The sequence below is a fragment of the Balaenoptera physalus genome, assembly GCF_965194825.1.
Source record: "Balaenoptera physalus genome assembly, chromosome: 20".
In the NCBI taxonomy this organism is placed as follows: domain Eukaryota; kingdom Metazoa; phylum Chordata; class Mammalia; order Artiodactyla; family Balaenopteridae; genus Balaenoptera; species Balaenoptera physalus.
In genome coordinates, this window is record NC_138901.1 from 52,821,930 (window position 1) to 52,845,324 (window position 23,395).

The window sequence follows — 23,395 nt, forward strand, 5'->3', positions numbered from 1 at the left end:
TCAGAGGGATTACTTTCTACATTATATACATCTGCACTGCAATGTCTTTCATTACCCATGAAAACAAAGACTGTCCCACTGCAGGTTTGGGAGTGGGGAGATATGGTCAAGTTTTAACAGCATGGAGCATACAAATAAAATAAAATCAGACACTAAGAGCAAAGCCAGCCTGTAACTAGGCCCTAATCTTGGTTCCACCTCCTCCTGCGGATGAGCGAGCGCTCTCTCACTGAGGCACGATGGTCCCCTGAGCAACTCACTCAGCAGGAAGCCAGGCGATGATCGGCACAGGATGTTAAGTAGCCACTACAAAACAAAGTCCTGGCCTTCTCCTCTCCCCACTTGTTCCTGTTTTGGTGACCTCCGTTTTCCACTTTTTACATTTGTTCTGGGGGTGCTTTTTTGTGGCCTCATTTGAAATAATAGGCCACATCTTAGGATCTGAAAATGCCAAACTAGGAGCTGCTTTCGACCACTGTCTCCCAAGATATACTTCGTGGAACACTATTTTGGAAGATGTTAACAGAAACAGCAGGAAAAAAGCTCTCTTAGGCAAATAAGGCTGGGAAATGCTGTATAACTGCATAACCTCCTCTTGGGTGGGGGGGAATCACAAAGTATATTATATTTGCATATTAAAGGCACATCTGTAAAGAAAACAGTTTTATTTAATACCAAATGTCTCCCAAGTTTCAGTTTTGCACAATGCACAGACACTATGGGGACAATGTATGGTTAAAAAACAACATTACACAAAACAATGTGCTAGATTCTGCTCTCGATCATCCTAAAGGAAAAGTAATCCACAGGACACCAAGTCTCTAGAAGTCTCCAGGACTGGCTGGTACTCTCTCCCAATGGATGAGGAAGCTGGTCTAATTTTCTTCTTCCAGTAGGTTCTCTGATTTCAGCTGGGTCTTCCTTATTCTCTCCAAGTTCAGTTGTTGGTATTTTCTTTTAAAAAAGCCACACTAAAACAAAGGGAGGGAACCCAATTACAGGCCTAACCTAACCATCTGTTTTAGAAAACCATCTACCTGGTTGTTGCCAAAATAGCCCCCATGCTCCTCTGCTTCCTCTGAATCTCTCCTGATAATCCAATCCTTCAAGACCCATCTTAAATACTGCCTTTCCACAAGCCTTTCCTGTGCTCAGTCCCCAGTCAGAAGTGATTTTCCACCTTCCTCTGAACCCCCAGAGCACTTTAACATTTTTAACTTAACTAATTCTGCAAAGTACTACGGTTTCAGCTGTACTGGGTCATATATCTACGTAAAAGTACTCAGCCTACTGGGCTGAGGGTAGAAAGAGATCAAGTACAGCCTCCTACACATCAAGAAACTCAAAACCTAGTGAGAAGAGAAATAACTGGAATATAGTGTGACGACTACCCCTTGGAAGGGTTTCTAGAGGGGAGCTCAAAGGAAAAGCATAAAGCTCAGCTCGGAGGACTCAGGAATCTCTGGGCTGAGTTTTAAGGGAAGAGTGAGAGCAAGTCAAAAAGAAGGAAAGGGCTTACGGTTGTAGAGAGCCTAACTGCAAACACAGAGACACGAACCTATCTAGTTCAGTGTGTTGAGAAAAAAGCAAGACTTAAGGGTGAAGAAAGTAGAGGCCAGAGTGGAAGGTCTTGAATAGCAGTGAAAGAGTCTGAACATCAAAACAGGGGAAGGAAAGGAAAGGACTTAAATAGGGGAACGACAATCAGGTTCGTTTTAGGAAAATATCTCTGTACTCCAATTCTTCAATTAGATCTTTATCTTCTTCAGACAGAAACCGTCTTACTCATTTGCCTCAACAGGCACGTGGTTGAAGGAAGAGGGAAAGGTGGTCACAAGGCCAGGGAAGCTGCTCTAGGTCAGGGGCTGGCTGTCCTAAGGAGGACTGTGCCCAACACCAGAACCTTTATGAACATGAATGGAACCGACCTTGACTAGAATGACTATAATCACGATCAAAACCAGAAGGCCACCAACACTGCTTTTAATAATGAGAGACAGAGAATACGCCTCCTCATCTTTCAGGAAGATGACAGTGATCTGGAACAAAACAAAGAGATCATCCAATAAGTCAGGTAAGGCAAAATGAGAAAAAAATTTCACGTTATTTTAAGGAGCAAAATGTGAGAACTTGGCAACATACAGTGTATTGATCAAAACTGATGACGGGACTTCCCTGGTGGCGCAGTGGTTAAGAATCCGCCTGCCAATGCAGGGGACACAGGTTCAAGCCCTGGTCCAGGAAGATCCCACATGCCGCGGAGCAACTAAGCCCACGCGCCACAACTACTGAGCCCACATGCCACAACTACTGAAGCCTGTGTGCCTAGAGCCCGTGCTCTGCAACAAGAGAAGCCACTGCAATGAGAAGCCCGTGCAATGCAACGAAGAGTAGCCCCCGCTCGCCGCAACTAGAGAAAGCCCACACGCAGCAACAAAGACCCAACACAGCCAAAAGTAAAATAAATAAATAAATAAATAAATAAATAAATAAATAAAAATACTGATGGAATTAAAAAAAAAAGTGTACACACCAATGGTTTTTAGTATATATATATAAAAAAAAAAAACTGATGACAGTAAGGCAAAAAGCTAAACATTTCCTGATGCAGCATCTAAAATTATCTGATGAGATTTCTGGTTTCTGCTTCCACATGTAAGGAGCTTGGAAGTCACCACTCCATGCTAACAAGTAAAAAGCTGAACAAACTGAAAAATCAACAACAATTTTTGGATCCCTAAAAGAGCGGAGGCCACAAGGCAAATTGCTGCCCCCAAGAGCGGAGGGAGAGACAGAGAGACTGACCCAGAGAGCAGAGGCTCCCCAGCACCAGGGAAGGAAAACCCGAACCGCAACTGGTGGCCGCAGGCGCAGTGCTGACAACCCCGGGGCTTACAAGCTCCAGGAAGCCCAGCCGCGGGGCTGAGCTTTCCTCCGGGAGCTTGACCAGCTTCCCACAGCAAATACTGGAGAAAACACCCTTCGTGCTTCCAGCAGGGGGAGGGGAAGAGGAACCATTTGGAAATAAGCCAGAGAACGCTCATCTTAATGAGGCCTGTCCTCAGCGGAAACCAGTTAACTAGCCTAACCTGCTGGGTGATAGCAGAGGCTAACTGTCCTGGGGGAAGGGAAGTACCCAACTCAAGCCCACTCTAGCCATCCTGTCCCACCTAATGGGGTTGAAAAAGACTGAGAAACAGGGGTGAAGTTCGCAGTCCAGAGGCACAGGCTCATTAAAAGACTGAGGCCTAATCACAGAACGACAGCACACTGCCTCTCCCCAACACCTCACCACGTTCATGAAGGTCCGTCTACAGCAGTTCCTTTTACCTGGTACAGCGTGTCCAGCTACCAAGAGAAAATTACCAGGCATACCAAAAAGCAAAAAAACACAACTTGAAGAGACAGAGCAAGCATCAGAACCAGACACGGTGAGAATGTTGGAATTATCAGACCAGGAATTTAAAACAACCATGACGAATATGCTAAGGGCTCTAATGGTTAGAGCAGTCGGCACGCATGGACGAAGAAAAAGAGCAGACGGGCAATGTAAGTGGACAGATGGAAATCCTAAGAAAGAACCAAAAAGAAACGTTAGAGATGAAAACCCGCCGTAACAGGAAATGAAGAATGCCTATGATGCGCTCATTAGTAGACTGGACATGCTGAGGAAAGAATCTCGGAGCTAGAGATAGCAACAGAATCCTCGAAAAGCAAAGAACACAAAAACTAAAAACAAAACGAAAGAAAGAAAAAAAAACAGAGCACAGGAAAATTATCTGATGACCAAAATACTTTATACAAACTATTTTGCTCTCTTTTCTAGGAGAGTTAAGTCTGCCAGGAGACTGTGACCTTCTGTTTGCGAGAGAGAGAGAGAGAGAGAGAGAGAGAGAGAGAGAGAGAGAGAGAGAGAGGGAGAGAGAGGGAGAGAGAGAGAGAGAGAGAGATTCTATATTAAGGAGTCTCTGACAGTTTAATAGAGGGTCCCAGCAAATTAAGATCTCTAGGTTTTAAAGAACACTGAAAGACGGAAAATCAAGATTCTACATCCAGGTATGCCCCAAGCTCACCATCTTCAAAATGATTTCTAAGTCCCTTCCAACTCTGTTCTGACAACTCTTTTTGATCTTCCCTAATGACTGATAGGACATTTTCTGACATGAAATACATGACAAAGATAAGGGTCTGCTCTTCACCAGACTAACGTCAGTGACACAGTAATAAATGCAAAATGGCATCCACGTGTACTATTGAAAAGCCCTTCCATTAGAGGTCATCCCAGCATTGCTGTCCAGAGGCCCTCTCCATCCCAGGGCTCAAGTGGAAAACCCAGGGGATGTGCTTCCCTGTGAGACCCAGACATGGCCCTCCCAAGCTGTGCCCAGCACACAGACCATGGCCAGAAGGCCATCAAGACATCTCTGCCTGCCCCAAACACTGAATTCCCTTCATCCAAGTGTTCAAGCACCAAGGTCAGGGATGCTTTGGAGAGAATTTCTGTATGGGATGGAAGGCTGGACAAATTTACCTTGAGGCCTCTTCCAATTAAGTCATAAACACTTCCAAGGGTTGACCCTCCAGGCACTGTTTAACTCATACAAGCTGAACTTAAGTTCTGGGCCTTGGGAATAGCGAGGGAGCAACCCAACAGAGAAGAAGAACAGGAAGAGAGCTGGTTTTTTCCTTCATGGAAGAGTAAATGGAGGGCAGCGGAGAGTATGGGGAGAAGACTTGAGAACCTGAGGTTTAAGAAAGTAATGAAAGGAAGTCCCAAGATGACAGTAATGTAACATGTCAGATTTGAGTAGAAGTACTCCTGTTTCTCAAAGCCTCTTCCCTTTTTCCTCTTCCAAAACCACAGGTTCTTAAAGTGCCCTAAAGGTGTCCTGGTAGAGGTGAAGGAAGAAGCAGGACACAGAATACCCCTGCTTGTAGCAGACACTCTTGGTGGCCCGCCCAACAGCCATTCTCTCCTTTCCTAGCTTGTTCGGAAGTCATGACTGGTCTAAGCTGATCACGACAAAGTCATCCCGCTTTGCCAGTGAGCTCTGCCAGTGACTGACACGAGATCTAGTTCTCACTAATGAGTTATAAGGAGATTATCTGCTGGGAGTTTTTAGGAAAATTGTCCTCCTTGAAAAGGGAAGGCTGGAATTCCCTGGCAGTCCAATGGCTAGGACGCTGTGCTTCCACTGCAGTGGGCATGGGTTCAATCCCTGGTTGGGGAACTAAGATCCCACATGCCACACATAGTACAGCCAAAAAAGAAAGAAAGAAAAGGGAAGACAAATGAGGAAAAACTCCTATTGCTACTGACCTCTTGGCTTCCTATTTTGTATACTGCCGTGTGAAAATATATCGCTGGGAGAAGTGGAAAGTGGCAACTTTGTGGCAGCCACAAGGGAAGGCGTCCCCAGCACACGGACGGTAGAGCACAAGATTCAAAGGAGCCAGGCCGTTGACACCGGTCTGCCTCCCTCACTGGATAAACAACAGAGGCCTTTATGGCACATTAGCGCTAGTGTCTTGCAGCTGAAATGTAAATACTTTGCTTGGGGTCCTGAATTTTAAAAAAGGAAAATCATCGTGGGGACTCTATGCTATAGAAATAAAAGCATCAGTAAGTAAAAGGGGGAAATTTATACATAAATTATTTAAGAATGTGCATGTAAGAAACTGTTAACAGTAATTCCCTTTGGGAAGAGGGAATCAGGGGTGTGGAAAGGGGGAAGTAAAGGAACCATTATTTTTTATTTGGGATCTTTGTGTAAGGCTTGGATTTTCTTGCTTTTCTATTTAATAAAAAAAAATCTGAGCAATGGAATAACGGGGCACTTCTCTTTCTTCCATATCATTTTCTGTATTAGAAATACTTAAAAATAAAAGGAAATGTGTTTCCTGACATGTTTGGAGAACTGCGCCTTTCCCCTCCTCCAGGGAGGAAATCAGAGGACCTAATGTTTAGCGATCCAGCCTCACCCTCTTGACATTCCTTCCAATACTGAATCATGCCTAACTACAGAGCTCACAGATGGACCATCTCTGACGCCGGCAGCACATCTAGGTGAGTGTCAACAAGAATGACAATTCAGGGTGGCACACACAGTATTCGGCCCACAGATCACAAAGGTCAGTCTGACTTGCAGTTGTACTTCTGCAAAACGAATCCAAGGGTTCTAGTACTTAGTCTAAGACTTATAAAAAAATTATGCATTCCTGAGTATTGTAATCGTGCAACATTGTAACTAAACACTGACACCACACACTAAGAAGAGAGTTGTTATATACCCCCTCCCCCAAAATTTCTCACCTAAGAAATTAAAAAAAAAAAAACATTTTCAAATCAAAGTATATATAGCTGTTGATTCCAGCCTAGTTATTTCAACTGAGACTTCCTCTGCTTAGGTCTCTTATTCAGTTGCCTCATTTCAGAGACAGAAAAACTGAGGCAGAAGCTGAGTAACTCAAGGTCACGGAGGCAGTTGCTGGCAGAGTCAAGATCAGAGGTGATAAGACTAAAACAGGAAGAGGGCAACAGCCAAGTGTCTGTACGGGGGCGCTAAGGCCAGGCACAGTTTTCCCAGGACATCACCCAGAAAATGAGAAGACAGCCAGGGATTACCTTAGTTCTATGGTTCTCTGCATTGAGCCCCTCATATAGAGATTTGTTGAAAGATATGTCACCAAGGATCTGCAGCTCAGTCACATCTCTTTGTAACTATAAGATAGGGAAGAAAAAAAAACAAAACACATTTTAGACATGGACTTACTGTTCTTTTTTTTTTTAGTTAACTGTTTAAAAAGTTTTTATTGGAGTATAGTTGATTTAAAACAGACTTACTGTTCTTGGACAGCACTCATCATCTGTCCCTTTAAACGTGTTCCTTCTCCAGTATTCCTCAGCAACCACAAAGTTACCCAAGCAACAAACCTGCAGTTATACCTCAACTTCTTTTCCCTTATCCTTTACTTCATGCCACACCCTCATCGACCTACCCACACGCCCCAAGTCAGTTGTTGATGATTCTTTTTGTTTTTTAGCCTCTCTTGCACCTGTCCCTTTTTCTCCATCCTCATGGCCACCTCTTCAGCTCAGATCTCATCATCCTCACCTGGATCATCACAAGATGTTAAACTAGACTTTAGTCCCTACCTTTGAATGAGTCATCAGGGAAGGCCTAAGAGGTAACATGTGAGTTAAATACACGAAGAAACCACATACATGGAGATCTATGAGAAAAGCAGTGTCATGCAGAAGGAACAGCAAGTACAAAGAACCTGTGGCCAGAACAATATTGGCAAACTGGAGTATAAGAAGCAGGGAAGAGGCGAGAACTAGGAGATTAAGTTGAAGAAGCAAGCAGAGACCAGATCACAGGGTGCCTTGCACACCACTGAAAAAGACACATTTTAATCTAAGTGTATTCAAACTTTTTTAAAAAGCAGATAAGTGGCACAGTGTCTTCTTTTAAAACATAGCTGTTATATGAAGAACGTTTGTAGAGGGCATGGCAAAAGCAGAGGCAAGAGCAGAGAGAAGGATACTGCAATAAACCCAGTAAGAGGGGTGGCCTGAACTACAACAGTACCAGTGGAGATGGAGAGAAGTGAATGGATTTAGAATATATTGGGGGGGCAGGGGGTAGAATCACAGAGCTTGCTGCTGGAACAGATATGGGGATGAAAGAAAAGGAATCGCAAGTAATTCCTAGAATTCCTAGTAAGTAACCTGAATAAGTTACCCTAGTTAGTAACCCTGAGTAAGTGGGTAAGCAACAGGTTGGGATAGGCGGTGGATCAAGAGACCTGTTCTGGACATGTTATATTTGGAGATGCTATTATCCTTCTTAGGGTAACAGCAGGATAATCAAATCTCAAGTACCTGTTCTGATTGACTCAAGGAGACCTCTGCAGCCACGGTTACATTTTCTTTATCCGAGGTGACGTTACAGCTCACTGAATGCCATTCTTCCACATGCTGGAAAAAGGAGTGTGTTAGTTGGCACAATTCCTCTTCGGGTGGAAAAGCCGGGAACTTTAACACTTGGCACACAGAGCACCTCAAGGCCCCAGAATAGAGAGTGTGAGCAGTTTCTGCGCTCACTTGGCTCGAGCAAAGCCGCAACCCTGGCAAACGTGACCCAGTGTAGAGGCTAAGGGGCGCCTTGGGACAGCCCTGCCTGTGCTTTCAGGGGAAACCTCGGAAAAGTAGAATCCGTGCGTCTCACGTCACCCGCTTCAGGACCTCTCCCTCCCTGCCGCCCCGCCCCGGCCTCTCGGACGACCGCGCTCACCTGAACCAGATCGCTCCCACAAACGCGCTCCGGACTCTGGGTGCACACAGTGTGAGCCTGAAACAAGACCCATTCCCGCGACGCAATGAGAAAGCCAAACCGCCATACTTATCCGCCCTCTCCCACTTCCCGCGAGACCCATCGTGATTTGCGGGCGCTAGGACCCGGCGGGCAGGCGAGCCGGCGCTTGGGTCTGCGTCTCTAAGAAGTCTCGCGGTGTTTGCATTTGAACTGCCTGGCGGGTGTCGGCGATGGCGGCGTCACTCCCGCGACCCGGCAGTCGGCTCTTTCGAACGTATGGGGTAGCCGGCGGCGGGGGGCCGCGGCGGCGTCCGGGCCAGGCAGCGGTGCAGTGGTTCCCGCCGCAAGACCGGAAGCGTTTCTTCAGCAGCAGTAGCAGCGACGCCAGCGGCGGCGGCCCCTCGAAGTCTGTCGTCTCCGACGATCCTGACGACCCCGACTTCCGCGGCAGCCCGGTGGGTCAGCGGCGGAGGCGCGCTGGCGGCCGACTCTCCAAGGACCGGCCGAGTCTGATCGCGACCCCGAGACGCCTGAGGCTGCGAGCGCGGTGCCCGCAGAAGTGCAGCACCCCCTGCGGCCCGCTCGGACTGCCGCCCTTCCCCAGCGGCCACCCAGGCCTCCTGAGCCCGGACCTCAGTGTGTGCGGCCAGCCCAGGGACGGCGGCGAGCTGGGCACCAGTGCCTCCCTGTTGAGTTCTCCGGCCTCTCCCGGCCCCGGGTCCCCTGCGCCAGGAGACAGCATCTGCGCCGACCCCCCCGCCTTTCTGGATGCAGCCTCTGAAGCTCCGAGCGGCTTCCAACTCCCAGAAGCCTCCCTGGACCAGGCACCTCTCCCCTCTTCCCAGGAGGCAGAGACAGCAGGAGGCAGGCTCACCAGGTTGGCCCACCAAGCCCGTGCCAGCCTCAGGTCAGCTCTCTGTAGCTTTTTGGACTCAGGAAATCCTGAGGATTCTGAGCCTGGGCCAGACGGGAAGAATATGCGGGAGTCCTGCTGTGACAGGGAACTGGTAGGGAGGAGGCTGGAGAGCCCAGGTTTATCCAGCACGGGTAAGAAGAGGGCCACAGACCAGGACTCCGGTCGAGAGGCTGGGTCTCAGGAGGCTGTCCAGATAGAATACGGGGAGGCCCGTGGGTGCAAGGGTGGTATGGCACCTGGGAAAAGCAACAGGCCTGAGAGAACCGGGCCAAGCCGGAAAAGGAAGCATCAAGAGACAGCAGAAACCTCCCTCTGCCATCACCACCCGTTTAAAAAAGGCCAAAAGATGGAAAAAGATTCATTCGTCACCCAGGACCTGACTCGTTTACAGAATGCCTGCTCTTGGACCAAAGCCAGGGCCTCCTTCAGCTTCCACAAGAAGAAGATGGTGACCGCCGTGTCAAAAGTGTGCAGCGTCTACACCACTGCCAGTTCTCTCTCTGAGTCCCTCATATCAGAATATTCAAACCTTCCTGTCACAAACAGAACAAACAGTACCCTGGACCCTTGGCACTTCTCCTCCATGTATTTGCTCACCCCCTTAAAGACACTACATGCCACAGAAAAAAAGGCATCCGATGCAGAAAAGGTTTATGGGGAATGCAGTCAGGAGGGTCCTATCCCCTTCAGCGACTGCCTTTCCTCAGAAAAACTGGAATGCTGTGAGAAGATTGGGGAAGGGGTGTTTGGTGAAGTGTTTCAAACAGTTGCTAACCACACACCTGTAGCCCTAAAAATCATTGCTATTGAAGGACAGAAGTTAGTCAATGGAGCTCATCAGAAAACTTTTGAGGAAATCCTGCCAGAGATCATCATCTCCAAAGAGTTGAGCCTCTTGTCTGATGAGGTATGCAACCGTACAGAAGGCTTCATTGGGCTGAACTCGGTACACTGTGTTCAAGGATCTTACCCTCCCTTGCTCCTCCAGGCCTGGGATCGCTATAACTCAACCAAAGGGTCTGCAAATGACCGGCCTGACTTTTTTGAGGAAGACCAGCTCTTCATCGTGCTGGAATTTGAGTTTGGAGGGATCGACTTAGAGCAAATGAGAACGAAGCTGTCCTCCATCGCCACTGCAAAGAGCATTCTGCACCAGATCACCGCGTCCCTTGCCGTGGCAGAGGCATCGCTGAACTTTGAGCACCGAGACTTGCACTGGGGGAATGTGCTCTTAAAGAAAACCAGCCTCAAAGAGCTCCACTACACCCTCAATGGGAAGACGAGGTCCATCCCCACCCGAGGGCTACAGGTCAACATCATCGACTACACCCTGTCACGCTTGGAGCGGGACGGGATCGTGGTTTTCTGTGACATTTCCATGGACCAAGACCTGTTTACAGGAGAAGGTGACTACCAGTTTGAGATCTACAGGCTGATGAGGAAGGAAAACAACAACTGCTGGGACGAATATCACCCTTATAACAACGTGCTCTGGCTACACTACCTCACAGATAAGATCCTGAAACAAATGACCTTCAAGACCAAAGGTAACACCCCTTCCTTGAAGCAAATGAGGAGAAAGATCAAGCATTTCCATCAGACTATGTTGAACTTCAGCTCTGCCACAGACCTGCTCTGCCAGCACAGTCTGTTTAAGTAAGCTGGGGTTGCTGACCACCCCCAAAGGAGAGGGCACAGGTCTGGAAGCCCCTGATGCCGTTTTTAACCTCTATCCCCACAGCAGGGTGGGATTCCTGTTCTTACAGGTTTCCAATCAGCTTTTCAAACAAGAATTTTGTTTCCAAGTGGAAGCTGAAATGTTTGTTGAAATGTTTAAACTTAACAAATATTCTTTAAAAATAAACTATACATGAGAACAAGTGTTTACAACTGAAAAGCCCTCTTTCTGTCAGCAGACTCCATTTTGTAAATTCCTTTCCACATTTTCCTTTTTGAGCCTTGACACTTTATGTAGCCTGAGCAGGAAAAAAAAAGGAACGCCCAAGGCCTCAGCTGTCACACTGATCGGGGCCTGTCGCTGTAGGTGTCGTAAGGCTGGCTTTGACAGACGAGCCAACTGAGAGCAAAGAGGCTGTAGCGGAGCACAGTCCTGGCAGACAGACTGCAAGGCAAGCGGGAAGGAAGACGGTAGGCAGTTTATAGGGGGGCGTGCGAGAAATGCCACATGTATATCAAGCTAATTTGCCAGGCACAAAGAGAAGCAGAATTTATCGATGATTTTCAAATGGAAAATAAATTTCTCCATGGCTACTCAAAAGGTTTGAATTTTGCTTATTTTTTCATCAAGGGAAGAAAAACTGGAATGTCGCTTTAAGGGCTGAGTGGTTAATATTCCTTGTGAACATGACTTTGGTAATTTACTCCTAAAATGTGTTCCCAGGTTAACTAATCTTTTTCTACTCCTTTTCTAGAGTTCTAGTTTTTATACCTTTGAGAATCCACAGTCACTCTGGAAAGAGATGTGATGGTGATATAGAACCGCCTCTATGTACCTGAGTCTTGGTCAGGTTCTTCACTCTTATGACCTGGAAACCTTGTAATTTAACTGGAACACAAATTTGCAGCTGGAACTCGGCTCCATAGAGGTTCTCCCCATGTATCTGCAAAATAAATCAGAGTGGGAAGTCACGGCTGGTGTTGCTTTGCCACCTGTGGCTTTGCAATGACAAGCACGGCACTTACACTGAAGAGGAACTCTTTGTGGTGGGAAAGCCCCTGGCTTGTGTTCATGTACGTCACCGATGGTCTGCATTTGAGAGGACACGGGTTAGGCCTCAAGGCCCCTTTCTCATTTTAAAAAACCACAGTGCTACCAATTGGATACACTAGGACAGAGGGCACCTGATCCTTAATAGGGATCAAAGATGAATATCAAAATGTAAGGTGGTGGTAGGGCAGGTGGGATCAGGTTAGAATATTCGAATTCTGTATATTTGGGCTGGTTCTGTATCTAATTATAATGCCTTAGCGTGGCCTTACTTTTTTCCTTCCTTTCTTCCCAATCCCATAGCCCCTCTCTTCCCTCCTTAGCATCACATCAGTTCCCTTTTGTATCAAGACCAGTTGGCACTGCTCCTCCTTTGATTATGACCATGGGGTTTCTAGGACCCAACTGTTAGTGCCCTAGACGTCATTGGGCGCCGGGGTTCTAAGCAGCCTCCTCTCAGGGAAGGGCAATGCCCACATCTACCCTGACCACAAGTTCCACCCACAAGAGAAAATGCCTGAAGCTGTCCCGCAGGTGTGGGCCCCTTGGAAGTACTTACTTGGGAAGAACTGCAATGAAGGCATGTTTGAAATGAAGGCTGTGGGTCTTACTGACCAAAGACCTTCTTTCATTGGAACTAGGAAATAAGAATGTCAGTTTATAGCACACCTGCTTTGTACACATGGCTTCTTACCTTGGCTTCCTGGGATCACTGGGGGTCAGATAGTAAAGACTCTGGGAGATAAGCAATTAGAGTGCAGAAGACGCTCTAGAAGACCATACTTAGAGAAACTGATTTTAAAAGGGTTTCTCAACCTTGATAATATTGACATTTGGGGCCAGATAAGTCTTTGTGAGAGGCTGTTCTGTATATTGTAGGATGTTTAGCAACGTTCCAGGCCTCTACCCACTAGATGCCAGTAGCACCCGCCCCAAGTGGTGCCAGTCAAAAGTGTCTTCAGGCGTTGCCCCTGGGGGCAGAATCACCCCTGTTTGGGAATTTTCCCAACACCGTACCCGACTCTACCCCAAACACAGAGGTTTTGCAGAAGACAGAGCTTCTCCGAAGTTAAATGAACCAGAATTAGAGCTCCAGTCCAAAGCTCATTCTTCCAGACCATACCATAGTTTTACTTTGTCAGTAAAAGAACATTTTAAATATCTTCGGTAACAAGAAGGGAAAGCCAAGTCACAGCAGGGACATACATGCCTTCTCAGGGCTCACTGAGGTTCCCCTTCCTGGGCAGCGAGGGAGCCAGAGCTATTACGCACACACATGGGAGGGAGGCTTCTTGCAGGGCCACAGGCTGGGCCTGCTGTGACACAGGCATTACTTACTTGGTGATTGTCACAGCGATGTCGGCTGTCCTGTTTGGAAAGGCACTCTCCTCCAGCTGCCAAACTAATGAAAAGTTTGCCTGTTTAAACAAACAAAAAAGGTCACTTGATTCCCCTTTATACCACTCACAACTCAAACTGCTTCCTACTAACTAAACAGACCTGGGAAACATAATTCACACTCCTCATGTTCTTGTAGCACAGCATGCTTCAAGGTCCGTTACTCCACGTTAAGCCTCACAATGTCAAGATGGAGCAAGTGGGGCAGACAGGATTATTCCCCTTTACAGTTGAGGAAGCTGCTTCAGGGATTTCCCACAGCACAGAGATTATCAGTGGCAGATCAGGGACTCATAACTTCGGGTCTGATGCTCCTTGCACACTGCCCCCAGCTTCACTCTGCTGTACTGGGGTGCGTCAACCACTTATCTGTGGCTGTATCCCTCACCCCCACCACTCCCTGCTTTCAGAGCACACTTGGCCGCTCTGAGCACTCCGAGAGTGGAGACCGCGACTGAGGTTCTAATGAGACTGGGAAGTAGAAGACACCAATCCCAGGGCGGTGAGAAGAGTCAGCCAATCAAAACGGACTCACAGGAGATCAGCGCGGTGCTTTGTGACCACCTAGAGGGGTGGGATGGGGAGGGTGGGAGGGAGGGAGACGCAAGAGGGAGGAGATATGGGGACATATTGTATATGTATAACTGATTCACTTTGTTATAAAGCAGAAGCTAACACACCATTGTAAGGCAATTATACCTCAATAAAGATGTTAAAAAAAAAAAAAAAAAACATAAAAAAAAAAAAAAAATGGTGATGATGGTAAAGGGTATGTGACGTGTGTTTTATTTCACTTAAAATAAATTCTTAAAATAAAAAAAAAAAAAAAAAAAAAAAACAGACTCACAGATGACCTCTTGAGTATGGGGTGACCGATCTTGCAGTTCATGACCAGGACAGAAGCAGTTGGTTTAGGGTCATCGCACTGAATGTTTGGAGAAGGAGGCTGTTAACATAAAAGACGTTTTTGTTTTGTTTTGTTTTGTTTTTGACATTGATTTTAAAAGGCAAAAAAAGGAGCAGTTTCCTTACACCAATTCAACATGCCAGACGCCCTGCCAGGAGCCAGGGACACAAATAAATTAGACTTTGTCCTTGTCTCCCTCACAAGCTGGGCAGAAGGGCTCAGTACTAGATGGTTGAGGAATTTAAATACAAGGCCTAAGGAGTGGTTCTGTGAGAGCAGTACAGAGAAAAGCAGTAGAGAAAGATGAGGTCCGACCAGGAGGATTCAAAGTCTTCATGGGAAAGGAGACATTTGACCTGGGCCTTGGACCAATGCAGATTTCACGTACTGAGCCAGGCAGGAAGGCCAGCCTGAGCCCAAGCACTGCCATGCAGCCTTTGTCAGCCACGGTTCCTCATCCAGACCACTGAATACAGAAAATGACTTGAGTCATTTTCTTAATTTCTTAACTATTTTCTTACTTCTCCCAAGGATGTTGCATCTAGTTCCATTCTAGATGCTTAGGAGATCATGGCATTCTTCTCATGTATTGGACGCTGTCTTAGCCCAAATAGCCTCAGACCACTAGGACACACTCGTAGTATGACGAAGCCAGGTTTGTTGGCTCATTACAATGAGGAAAACTGCACTGTGGTGTATCTCACCAAACAAAGGAAAAGATAGTTATTAAAGGATTCTGGGGAAAGGTGGAATTCGGGGAAAATGTAAACAAAGCAGTGTTTTGATAGGCCCAAAACAAAGCAGGGCTGTGTGTAAAAGGGCCACTCAGCCTCAGGTCTGGACTGCAAAGTGGACTCAGGGACCCATTTCCTTGGAAAGTATTAAGGTGAATGTGAAAAGTTATGTCCAGAAACATTTTATCTGAAGCTCCAAGCCTCAGATGGAAAATGAGAGTGCTTCTCTTTGTCAAAGTGGCTTAGACTCTCCGGGCAAGAGTAAGATGGTTTCATAATTACAGATAAAACTTCAAACAGCAAAGTTGCTGACTGCCTATGATTTTAGGGAACAAAATTTCTCAGTGTTACAATACTTTACAGCTGCAGGGTGTCCTTGGGAGAAATACTGTTTCCTAGTATCTTGCAGCTGGTTTTGAGTCTGTGCTCCCAAGCTGATGAAAGGCTGAGCAGACTCCTACTTTCCAGTCCAAGCTACTTTATTAGAGATTATTTCTCTCTCAGAACTCTAGTTAAGAAAGGCTGCAAGGGGACTTCCCTCATGGCGCAGTGGTTAAGAATCCACCTGCCAATCAATGCAGGGGACACGGGTTCGAGCCCTGGTCCGGGAAGATCCCACATGCCACGGAGCAACAAATCCCGTGTGCCACAACTACTGAGCCTGCGCTCTAGAGCACGCGAGCCACAACTACTGAGCCCGCGTGCCACAACGACTGAAGCCTGCGCACCTAGAGCCCAGCTCCGCAACAAGAGAAGCCACCGCAATGAGAAGACCACACACCGCACGAAGAGTAGCCCCCGCTCGCCACAACTAGAGAAAGCCCGCACACAGCAACGAAGACCCAATGCAGCCAAAAATGAATAAATAAAATAAATAAATTTATTTAAAAAAAAAAAAAAAGAAAGGCTGCAAGCAAAAGGAGTGATTGGGCAGCAAAATAGCACCATTGAAGATTTTTAAAGCAGAGAATGACATGATTGGATCCACGGCATATAGTTGGATTAGAGGGGGTATCCATCTAGTTAATAATCATTTACTGGATGGACCAGGGTGAGGCTGGAGGCAGAGTTAGGAGGTTGCTGTAAAAAAGCAAGTATGCCGGAAGGGAAAGCCACGAGCAGTGTGGTTCCCAAACTGCTGTCATAGTTACCTTTTGTATCCTCTTAAACTGCAAGTTTCTGGGGTAATTCAAAGCCATGCTTGTCATGTAGGAATCTTCCCCAGCGTTAATTAGGCTAATGTTCATGCTCAGCTCCTTTGTGAGACCCACCACCAATTCCTGCCTGCACAGGGTAGACAAATAGATAAATGTTACCAGTTTAATCTGTACAAACCTCAGTGCAATACAACAGCACCTTTTTAACTAACTTCTTAGATAAATTGCTTAAAGGATACATTTAGCCTAGATTTTCTTCCCCTCAACATAAGCAAACATCTGGACTGCCATACCTCAGCTGCTGTGTGACATGACCATTTATGTAATGTTTAGCATGTGTCAAGGACTGTGTTAAATGCTTCACACGCTCAGTCAATCCTCGTAATAACCCTATGAAATAGTACGGTTGCTCTCTGTTCTATAGAGAAGGGAACAGAAGCCAAGGGAGGCTAACTAGCTTGCCTGAGGTCCAGCAGCCTCAAAAGGGAGTTGGGAGAAGTGGATCTAAATCCTCTTTCTACCACCAACGCACTGTGACCCTAGGCAATGTACTTCGTGGCACAAATTCATCCATCTCACATACATTTACAGAAGACTTCCTCTGTGCCAGACACCGTGCTCGACATGGGAGAAACAGCACGCGGGGGACAGACGCTGCCCCTGCCCCCGTCTTGGCCTCAGCCTTCCCACCCACAAAATCATCCCGGCCCTTCCAATTTAAAGGCTGTGGGTTAAAACATGAATCTGTTCAGCCTGGAGAAGACTTGGGGACATGTAAGTGCTTCTTTCCATCCGCTGAGGCACCATGGGGCCCCTCAGTAATTGAGACCTACAGGGAAACATATTAACAACAAAGAAAACTTTCTAACCCTCTGAAAGGTTCAAAGATGGAATGTGCAGCTCTCGAGAGTAATGTGACCTGTGTCTTGTTGTGTTGTTTTTGTTTTTAGCACAGCTGAGAAAAGGATAGATTGGAGGGCTAGAGGGGGCAGAGGCAGAGCCTGTCTGGGAGATGATACAGGCCTGAAATCAGACAGTAGTAGTGGGGATGGGGAGGGGGTAGAAACCAGAGGTGATAAGGCCGTGCTTGCAAGCAACACAAAAAAGAGAGAGGAGTCGAGGATGCCTCCTGAGTTTCCAGCTTGGATGACCGAGTGGGGCTAGTCATGAGGGAGAGAACACAGGGGGAAGACCAGAGGGCGGAAATTGATCAGATGGGTTCAGTCCAGGGCATGATGAGAGGTTCCCAGAGGACAGGAAGGCAGAGATGTTGAAATGTCAGTAAGGTATCCTGTTCTAGAGCCCAGGAGAGAGATCTGAGAGTCACTGGAATATTTACCAGGGGTTCTCAACCTGAGGGCCGGGGCAGTTTCAGAGGGCCCCAAATGCAAACACCAATGTATGCAAGTGTGATCTTCTAGGGAGAAAGCTCTGTAGTCTCCCTTAGATTCTTTAGGAGATCCACGTCCACAAAAAAGGTCAAAACCATTGAGGCATTTGGATGCTAAGCATTAGGTTCAATACTTTTGAAAAAAGAAGAGACTGCTGGCTGTGAACACTAGGGGGTGATGTAGGGCCAGCTGTTTCACTGTCTACTTCACAAGGACGTGGCTGGGCCGGCTTTCTTGGCTGTAATTAATTCCGTTAGAAACAACTGCATCTCCTTCTTAGGCTGGCTTCCAAAGCACTCAAAAGCCTTGAATTGGATCCTTAGTGACTGAGAGGGGCAGCGCTAGGCCATCCACATCTGAAACGCCAGTCCTGCAAATGTCTATGAGAAGGCTTACCAGGACTCAGAGAACAGTGCTCTTCCCCAGAGATGCCAACTCCGGCCAACTGGCCATCTGTGCCATGTTACACACACAGCACTAGGAGTCAGGGAAGGCATTTTAAGACCACCACATGTCCAAAGCCAAACTCATGATCTCTTCCTCCCCACCCTGCCTTCCAAAACAATTCTTCCAAAAGCTGCCCTAATTCAGCTCTTGACATCACCATCATTCTAGAATGCAGTGTGGTCCGACAGAACTTCGGCAGTAATGAAAATGACCTATTCTGTGCTGTTCAATACCACTAGCCATATGCGGATACTGAGCACATGAAATGGGCCTAGTGCAACTAAGGAACTAAAATTTAATTTTAATTAATTTCAATTTAAATAACCAAGTGTGACCAGAGCCTATTGTATTGGACAGCACAGTTCTAGATGCTCAGGCTGAAGTGTGGAAAGACTTCTTAGACCCCTCTCTTTCTCTCACTCCCCACATCCAATCTGCCATCCAATCCTGTGGGCTCTAACTTCAAAATATAACCACCTTCATTGCTACCACCCTGGCCTAAGTCACATCACTTCTCACCCGAGTTAACTACAATAGCTCCCTACTATTGCCCCGCCTCCTCCAGTGTAGGAGCCTACAGTCTACTCTCAACACAGCAGCAAGAGTGACCCTGTTAAAGCGCACGGTCGCGTCGTTCCTCTGACCCCTCAGCTCGCGGTGAAAGTCCTCATGGAGATGGCAGCCACGTATGACCTTTCCTCCCCTCACGCGACCTCTCCCTCCCTCATCTACTGCAACCATGCTGGTGTCCTGGCTCTTCCTCCCATCTCCAGGGCATTTGCAGGTGCTCTTCCTTCAGACACCTGCAGAGTTCATTCCTCCACCTCCTCTTGCATGCACCCAAACGTCACCTTCTCCATGAGCATTCTCCTGACCACTCTATTTAAAACTGCCACCCCACCTCGCCCCAGCATTCCCTCCCACCTTCCCTGCCTTCTTTCTCTTCATAGTATTGATACATCTCATCAACACAAAGTTGACTTATTTATTATCTTCTCCCCCTAAAAGCACCAGGAGGGCCGGGATTTTTGTGTGTTGCTTACTGATATATCTCTAGCACCTAGAGTGCTGGGCACAGAGGACATGCTCCATAAATATGCAATGAATTAAGTAATTTGGTTAAGAGGTGAGCCAGGGAAGAGGTTACGTCTAACTGAGGTGGTCCTAGGAGTGAGAGACACTGAGTTACGAAAATAGCGTTGTCCAGGATGTCCAGAGACCTGGGTGTAAGTTCACCCAATGATCATGTGACCCCACACAGGCCCTCAACTACTGAGTCTGGTGCCTAATCTATAAAATAGGAATACAAATTTCTGTCTTGCCTCCCTCCTTGGGTGCGTGGGGAAGCAAGAGATAATAAGTGCAGAAGCCCTTTGTGGGCCATGAGGGGAAGGGGGAGGAAGTGAGCGATCCGTCCTGGTGAGGGGTTTGCCCAGGTAAGCCTTCAGGAGGAAGTTAACTGCAGAAACTGTGACGACTGGATTCAACTCACTGAGAGAGGGTGGTGGCCAACTGTAGCTCAGCGACACAAAACAGCTTATTCTTGCAGGCCTTCTCGTAGGGCAGCTGTAACCAGACAGAGAGGGGCAGGATCAGCCCAGGGACCCAGCCATCCCCGCCTTGCTTCATGATCTTCTCCTTAGGACATTCCTGTCCCTCCTGCTGACTCTGAGAAGTGCAGATGAAGGTTGACAGGCTGGGGTTGTGTCCACATGGCCGTGAGAGCTGTGACTGTGACATTTCTTGGCTTGTCAGGGATGGGGACGTGCTTGGTCCTACCACACAGGTACCATGCGTCAGGCCACTGGCCAAGGTCAAAAATGGGGTGACCTTTGTGAAACGGTGGGAGTGCCTGTCACTTTCATATTATGCTAATTAAGCAGCAACACTCACAACTCACTATCTTGAACATTTGGGGGAGGAAAACCCAGGTGAAGAAAAGCTTCCTTAGTCCTCTTAAGTAGAGCAGCAACAGCAGGGGACAAAAGGGGGTACATAACCAAATATTGTCAAGGTCCAGTCCCGTGAGGTCCTCTACCCCCATGGCTAGTCTTCTCTGTAGGTTAAATATTCCCCCTTGCAATCTTGCCTACACCAAACAAATTCAGAAAGTCGCACTGGGTCCAAAAGGCCCAGTCAAGGTTGAAAAGCTCCAGCTCAGGCTGAAAAATCAAGTTTTCTAAAGGTGCTGGTCTATTTTTTATTCTAAAGGAACCACAGCCAGCTCTCTAACTGGGGAATCTCTGCATTTATCTTCCCAGCAGCCAGTGACCATCGCAGCAGCTTTATTAAACAGCAGCAAGGACTGCTTCCATGACCTGGAGCTAGAGTGGGAGCCCAGAGCTGGAAAGAAAACCTTCTGCTTCCCAGAGAAGGGAGATGCAGTTCACAGAAGTCAGAGCTTGGAGCTCTATCTGACTGGGTCAACAATTGGGGGCAGGCTTTTTTAGTTTTGTTTTTAATACAGCCAAGCAGCCTGCTCTCTTTCAGCAGGATTACAACACCCTAAGCTCCCAGCTAGAACTCATTCTCTGGAAACATCTATGTGCCTAACCTAACACCAAATCATTTCTCCTCATCCATTTTATCAGTGGGATAATTTTTTAAAAATCTCTTTGCCAAACCATCAAACTAATAATTGATTAAGGTAAGAATCCTGAATGGATGTTAAACAGGATATATGCATAATCTCAAAGCATCTCCCCATAAGATACTTATTAATTACAAAGGGAAATAGCACCAGGAATGGGACAAATTAACATGATGTGCCTCGGATACAATGCACTTAGAGGGATGAGACTTCATTTCTGGGATATTCCTGCCCAAAATGCATAACCTGAATCTAACCATGAGGAAACATCAGACAAAGTCAGGCTGAGGAACATTCTACAGTATAACTGGCCTGTACCCTTCAAGAATGTTAAGGTCATTAAAGACAAAGAAAGATTGAGAAATTATTCGAGATTAAAGGAGACTAAACAAAAGTAATGAATTATCCTGATCCAGAAAAAATTTTTTTTCTTTTGCTAAAAAGGACATTAATAGGACAACTGGTGACATTTGAATAAAGTTTGTAGATTATAGTATTTCATCATTGTAAATTTCCTGATTTTGATCATTGTACTGTGGTTATGTAAGAGTGTCCTTGTTTTTTAGGAAATACATACTGAAGTATTGGGAGTAAAGAGGCATCATATCTGTAACTAACTCTCAAATGGTTCAGAAATATAAATTTCTGAGACTACATATGTATATATGTAAGATATATATGAGATTATATATATAGAGAGAGAGATAGACAGAGAATAAAGCAAATGTGATAAAAGGTTAAAATGTTAACCTTTGGGGAATCTGGATAAAGGATGGGAATTCTTTGGACAATTCTAACTTTTTAGTAAGCAAAATATTTCAAACTAAAGTTTTCTTAAAACAGAATATATATAATTAGTGATAATCTACTTATTGACAAAACTTTATTATATTAGTTCTCCCAGTCTTTTCTGAACCATCTAAGTGTCAATGCCAAATTTTAAAAAATTATTTAGAAAATTAATATACTATATAAATTTAAAATAAATTTGCCTAAAAAGTTAAAATGAGAATCTGCTCATCGGGAACCTGATTCTCCCTCTTCCTGGGCAGACGAGCAACAGGAACAGTCACCCTGATTATGTTGTTCTCTTATTTCTATTTACCATTTGTGATTGATGCATTGGGTGTTAACCAAAACTGGAGCTAAAGGCTTATATAACTGAATTAATATAGAGCATTCTTGTACAAATATTGGACAGTTGTGAGTGTCCTATGATTATCTAGAAATATACTTCTGCTACCTGAAGATTTTCTGTGCCAGCATGAACTACTCTTGGCTTATTTTTATTTTTGGAGATTCAATGCATTCCAGCTAACTGTAATTATTACTTTTCAATGCTCATGTTATCACTTCTTTGATCCTGCTGATTTTTCTGTACCCCATAAGACTGTCTAAATGAATACTGACAGAATACCCCAGGGGGCCAGGGCCTGAGTGGGAACAAAATCTCCTTAGATATAGAATCAAGAAATATTACTGTTTTTTTTCCCTCTCTGATTTCCTGTAGTTATGAGAAAAGTTTTTTGTGACACTATCCATCTGCTAGGGTATAGGTCTGGTGGGCCATTCAGCCTGAAGGCCTGGGCAGGACCTGGGCAGGCAGGTATGCCAAAGGGCATCCTCTCTGCAGCGCGGGGCAGGTGGGCTCCAGTCCAGTCCCCACACAGGACCCTCACCACACCGTTATCAGAGACTCTTGCCAAGGTGGGCAATGTATTCATATGCTTCATTAAATATGCAGCAGGCACTTTTTGTGAACATAAAAGAACTAGCCTTGGGGGTGGTTTGGAGACGTGTATTACCCACCAGTGAGGTCCTGGGCAAATTAACACCATCTCAGGAACTCTATATCCCCATTTGTACAGTGAGGGGCCTAAATGCTGTCTGAAGACCCTCCCAACTTTAACATTCTTTGAAGATAGGGGAGCAGGTACTTTTAGGGGGATGGATCCCAGGAGAGTCTGGTCCTAGCTGAGTCACCTGGAAGATGGCAGAGGGCTCAGCATAGAAGTCCAGGATAGGCTGGGGATGGTCCCTCCGGCCCTCGGGGGTCTGGAGTTGGTAGCTGACCTTGACACTGATGTTGGAGAAGCAGTCCTCCTGACAGAGCTGCAGTCACCAAGGAATGCAGGGTTGGAGTTGGACGTGGGGGAGAAGATGACAAGGAGAATACTTTTAACTTTGATGTAGTCACAATAAGAAATAAACAATGAGAGTGGTAAGCCAGGATTCCTAAGCCTCTTCCAAATAAGCCAGGCTGCCAAGAGCACTGGGAAAATCTCCCTTGATCTGCCATGGTCTCGGGCATCATAACTCCTTATGGTTCCTGCCCCAATCACAAAGGGATTCTGGCCATTGGGAGTTAAAAACTGGCCTGGGCTTTATTCAGAGTACAAAGGGGACCCACGAAAGGGAAGAGTCATGGTCACATCTGTGTTTACAAAGATCTTTCTCCAAGCAACACGGAGGATATACTAGAGAAATAAAAACTGAAGACCAGGAGATGGCCTGGGATGCTGTTTGCCATTCTCTTTGTTTATTGAGCCTTTTTGCCAGGTGGGAGCTTTGAACACCTGAGAGTAGGTGAGCACGATTCCCAGGTGGAAAAGGTAGTTATGCTTGTATTTAAGGAAGCCATAGATTTGCTAGAAACTCGTTCTTAATCCATTTAACAATCAACAGACGTGGGAACAGATGTGTAGTAAGAAGCATAATTTACGAGTTTATTGGAATAAATGATCCTTTTAGGTCCACAACTCTGGGTCCTGTCAGGCTCTGGGTTCTGACAAATACATTTTTCATGTCT

The 23,395-nt window shown here is 46.3% G+C and overlaps 2 protein-coding genes across 6 annotated transcripts in view; one reads left to right on the forward strand and one right to left on the reverse strand.

The window, feature by feature from the left end:
- ITGAE (integrin subunit alpha E) overlaps positions 1 to 23,395 on the reverse strand; it is a 69,547-nt gene that overhangs the window by 5,113 nt on the left and 41,039 nt on the right. The window contains exons 19-31 of one of the 5 annotated variants that reach the window (XM_082443809.1): positions 22,570 to 22,698; positions 19,489 to 19,562; positions 16,153 to 16,285; positions 14,208 to 14,306; positions 13,301 to 13,380; positions 12,522 to 12,599; positions 11,938 to 12,001; positions 11,748 to 11,855; positions 8,298 to 8,354; positions 7,886 to 7,981; positions 6,626 to 6,721; positions 1,929 to 2,039; positions 649 to 971 (exon numbers count right to left, since the gene is read on the reverse strand). In XM_082443809.1, the coding sequence (XP_082299935.1) occupies positions 876 to 971; positions 1,929 to 2,039; positions 6,626 to 6,721; positions 7,886 to 7,981; positions 8,298 to 8,354; positions 11,748 to 11,855; positions 11,938 to 12,001; positions 12,522 to 12,599; positions 13,301 to 13,380; positions 14,208 to 14,306; positions 16,153 to 16,285; positions 19,489 to 19,562; positions 22,570 to 22,698 (1,221 nt within the window). In that variant the 3' untranslated portion in view covers positions 649 to 875. Of the gene's footprint in view, positions 1 to 648; positions 972 to 1,928; positions 2,040 to 6,625; positions 6,722 to 7,885; positions 7,982 to 8,297; positions 8,355 to 11,747; positions 11,856 to 11,937; positions 12,002 to 12,521; positions 12,600 to 13,300; positions 13,381 to 14,207; positions 14,307 to 16,152; positions 16,286 to 19,488; positions 19,563 to 22,569; positions 22,699 to 23,395 lie in introns of those variants that run through there. The other 4 variants (XM_082443812.1, XM_082443811.1, XM_082443810.1 and 1 more) reach the window with 4 other exon arrangements.
- HASPIN (histone H3 associated protein kinase) lies at positions 8,303 to 11,131 on the forward strand. Its single transcript, XM_082443851.1, has one exon. The coding sequence runs from the start codon at positions 8,549 to 8,551 to the stop codon at positions 10,892 to 10,894; it is 2,346 nt and encodes a 781-aa protein (XP_082299977.1). The 5' UTR covers positions 8,303 to 8,548; the 3' UTR covers positions 10,895 to 11,131.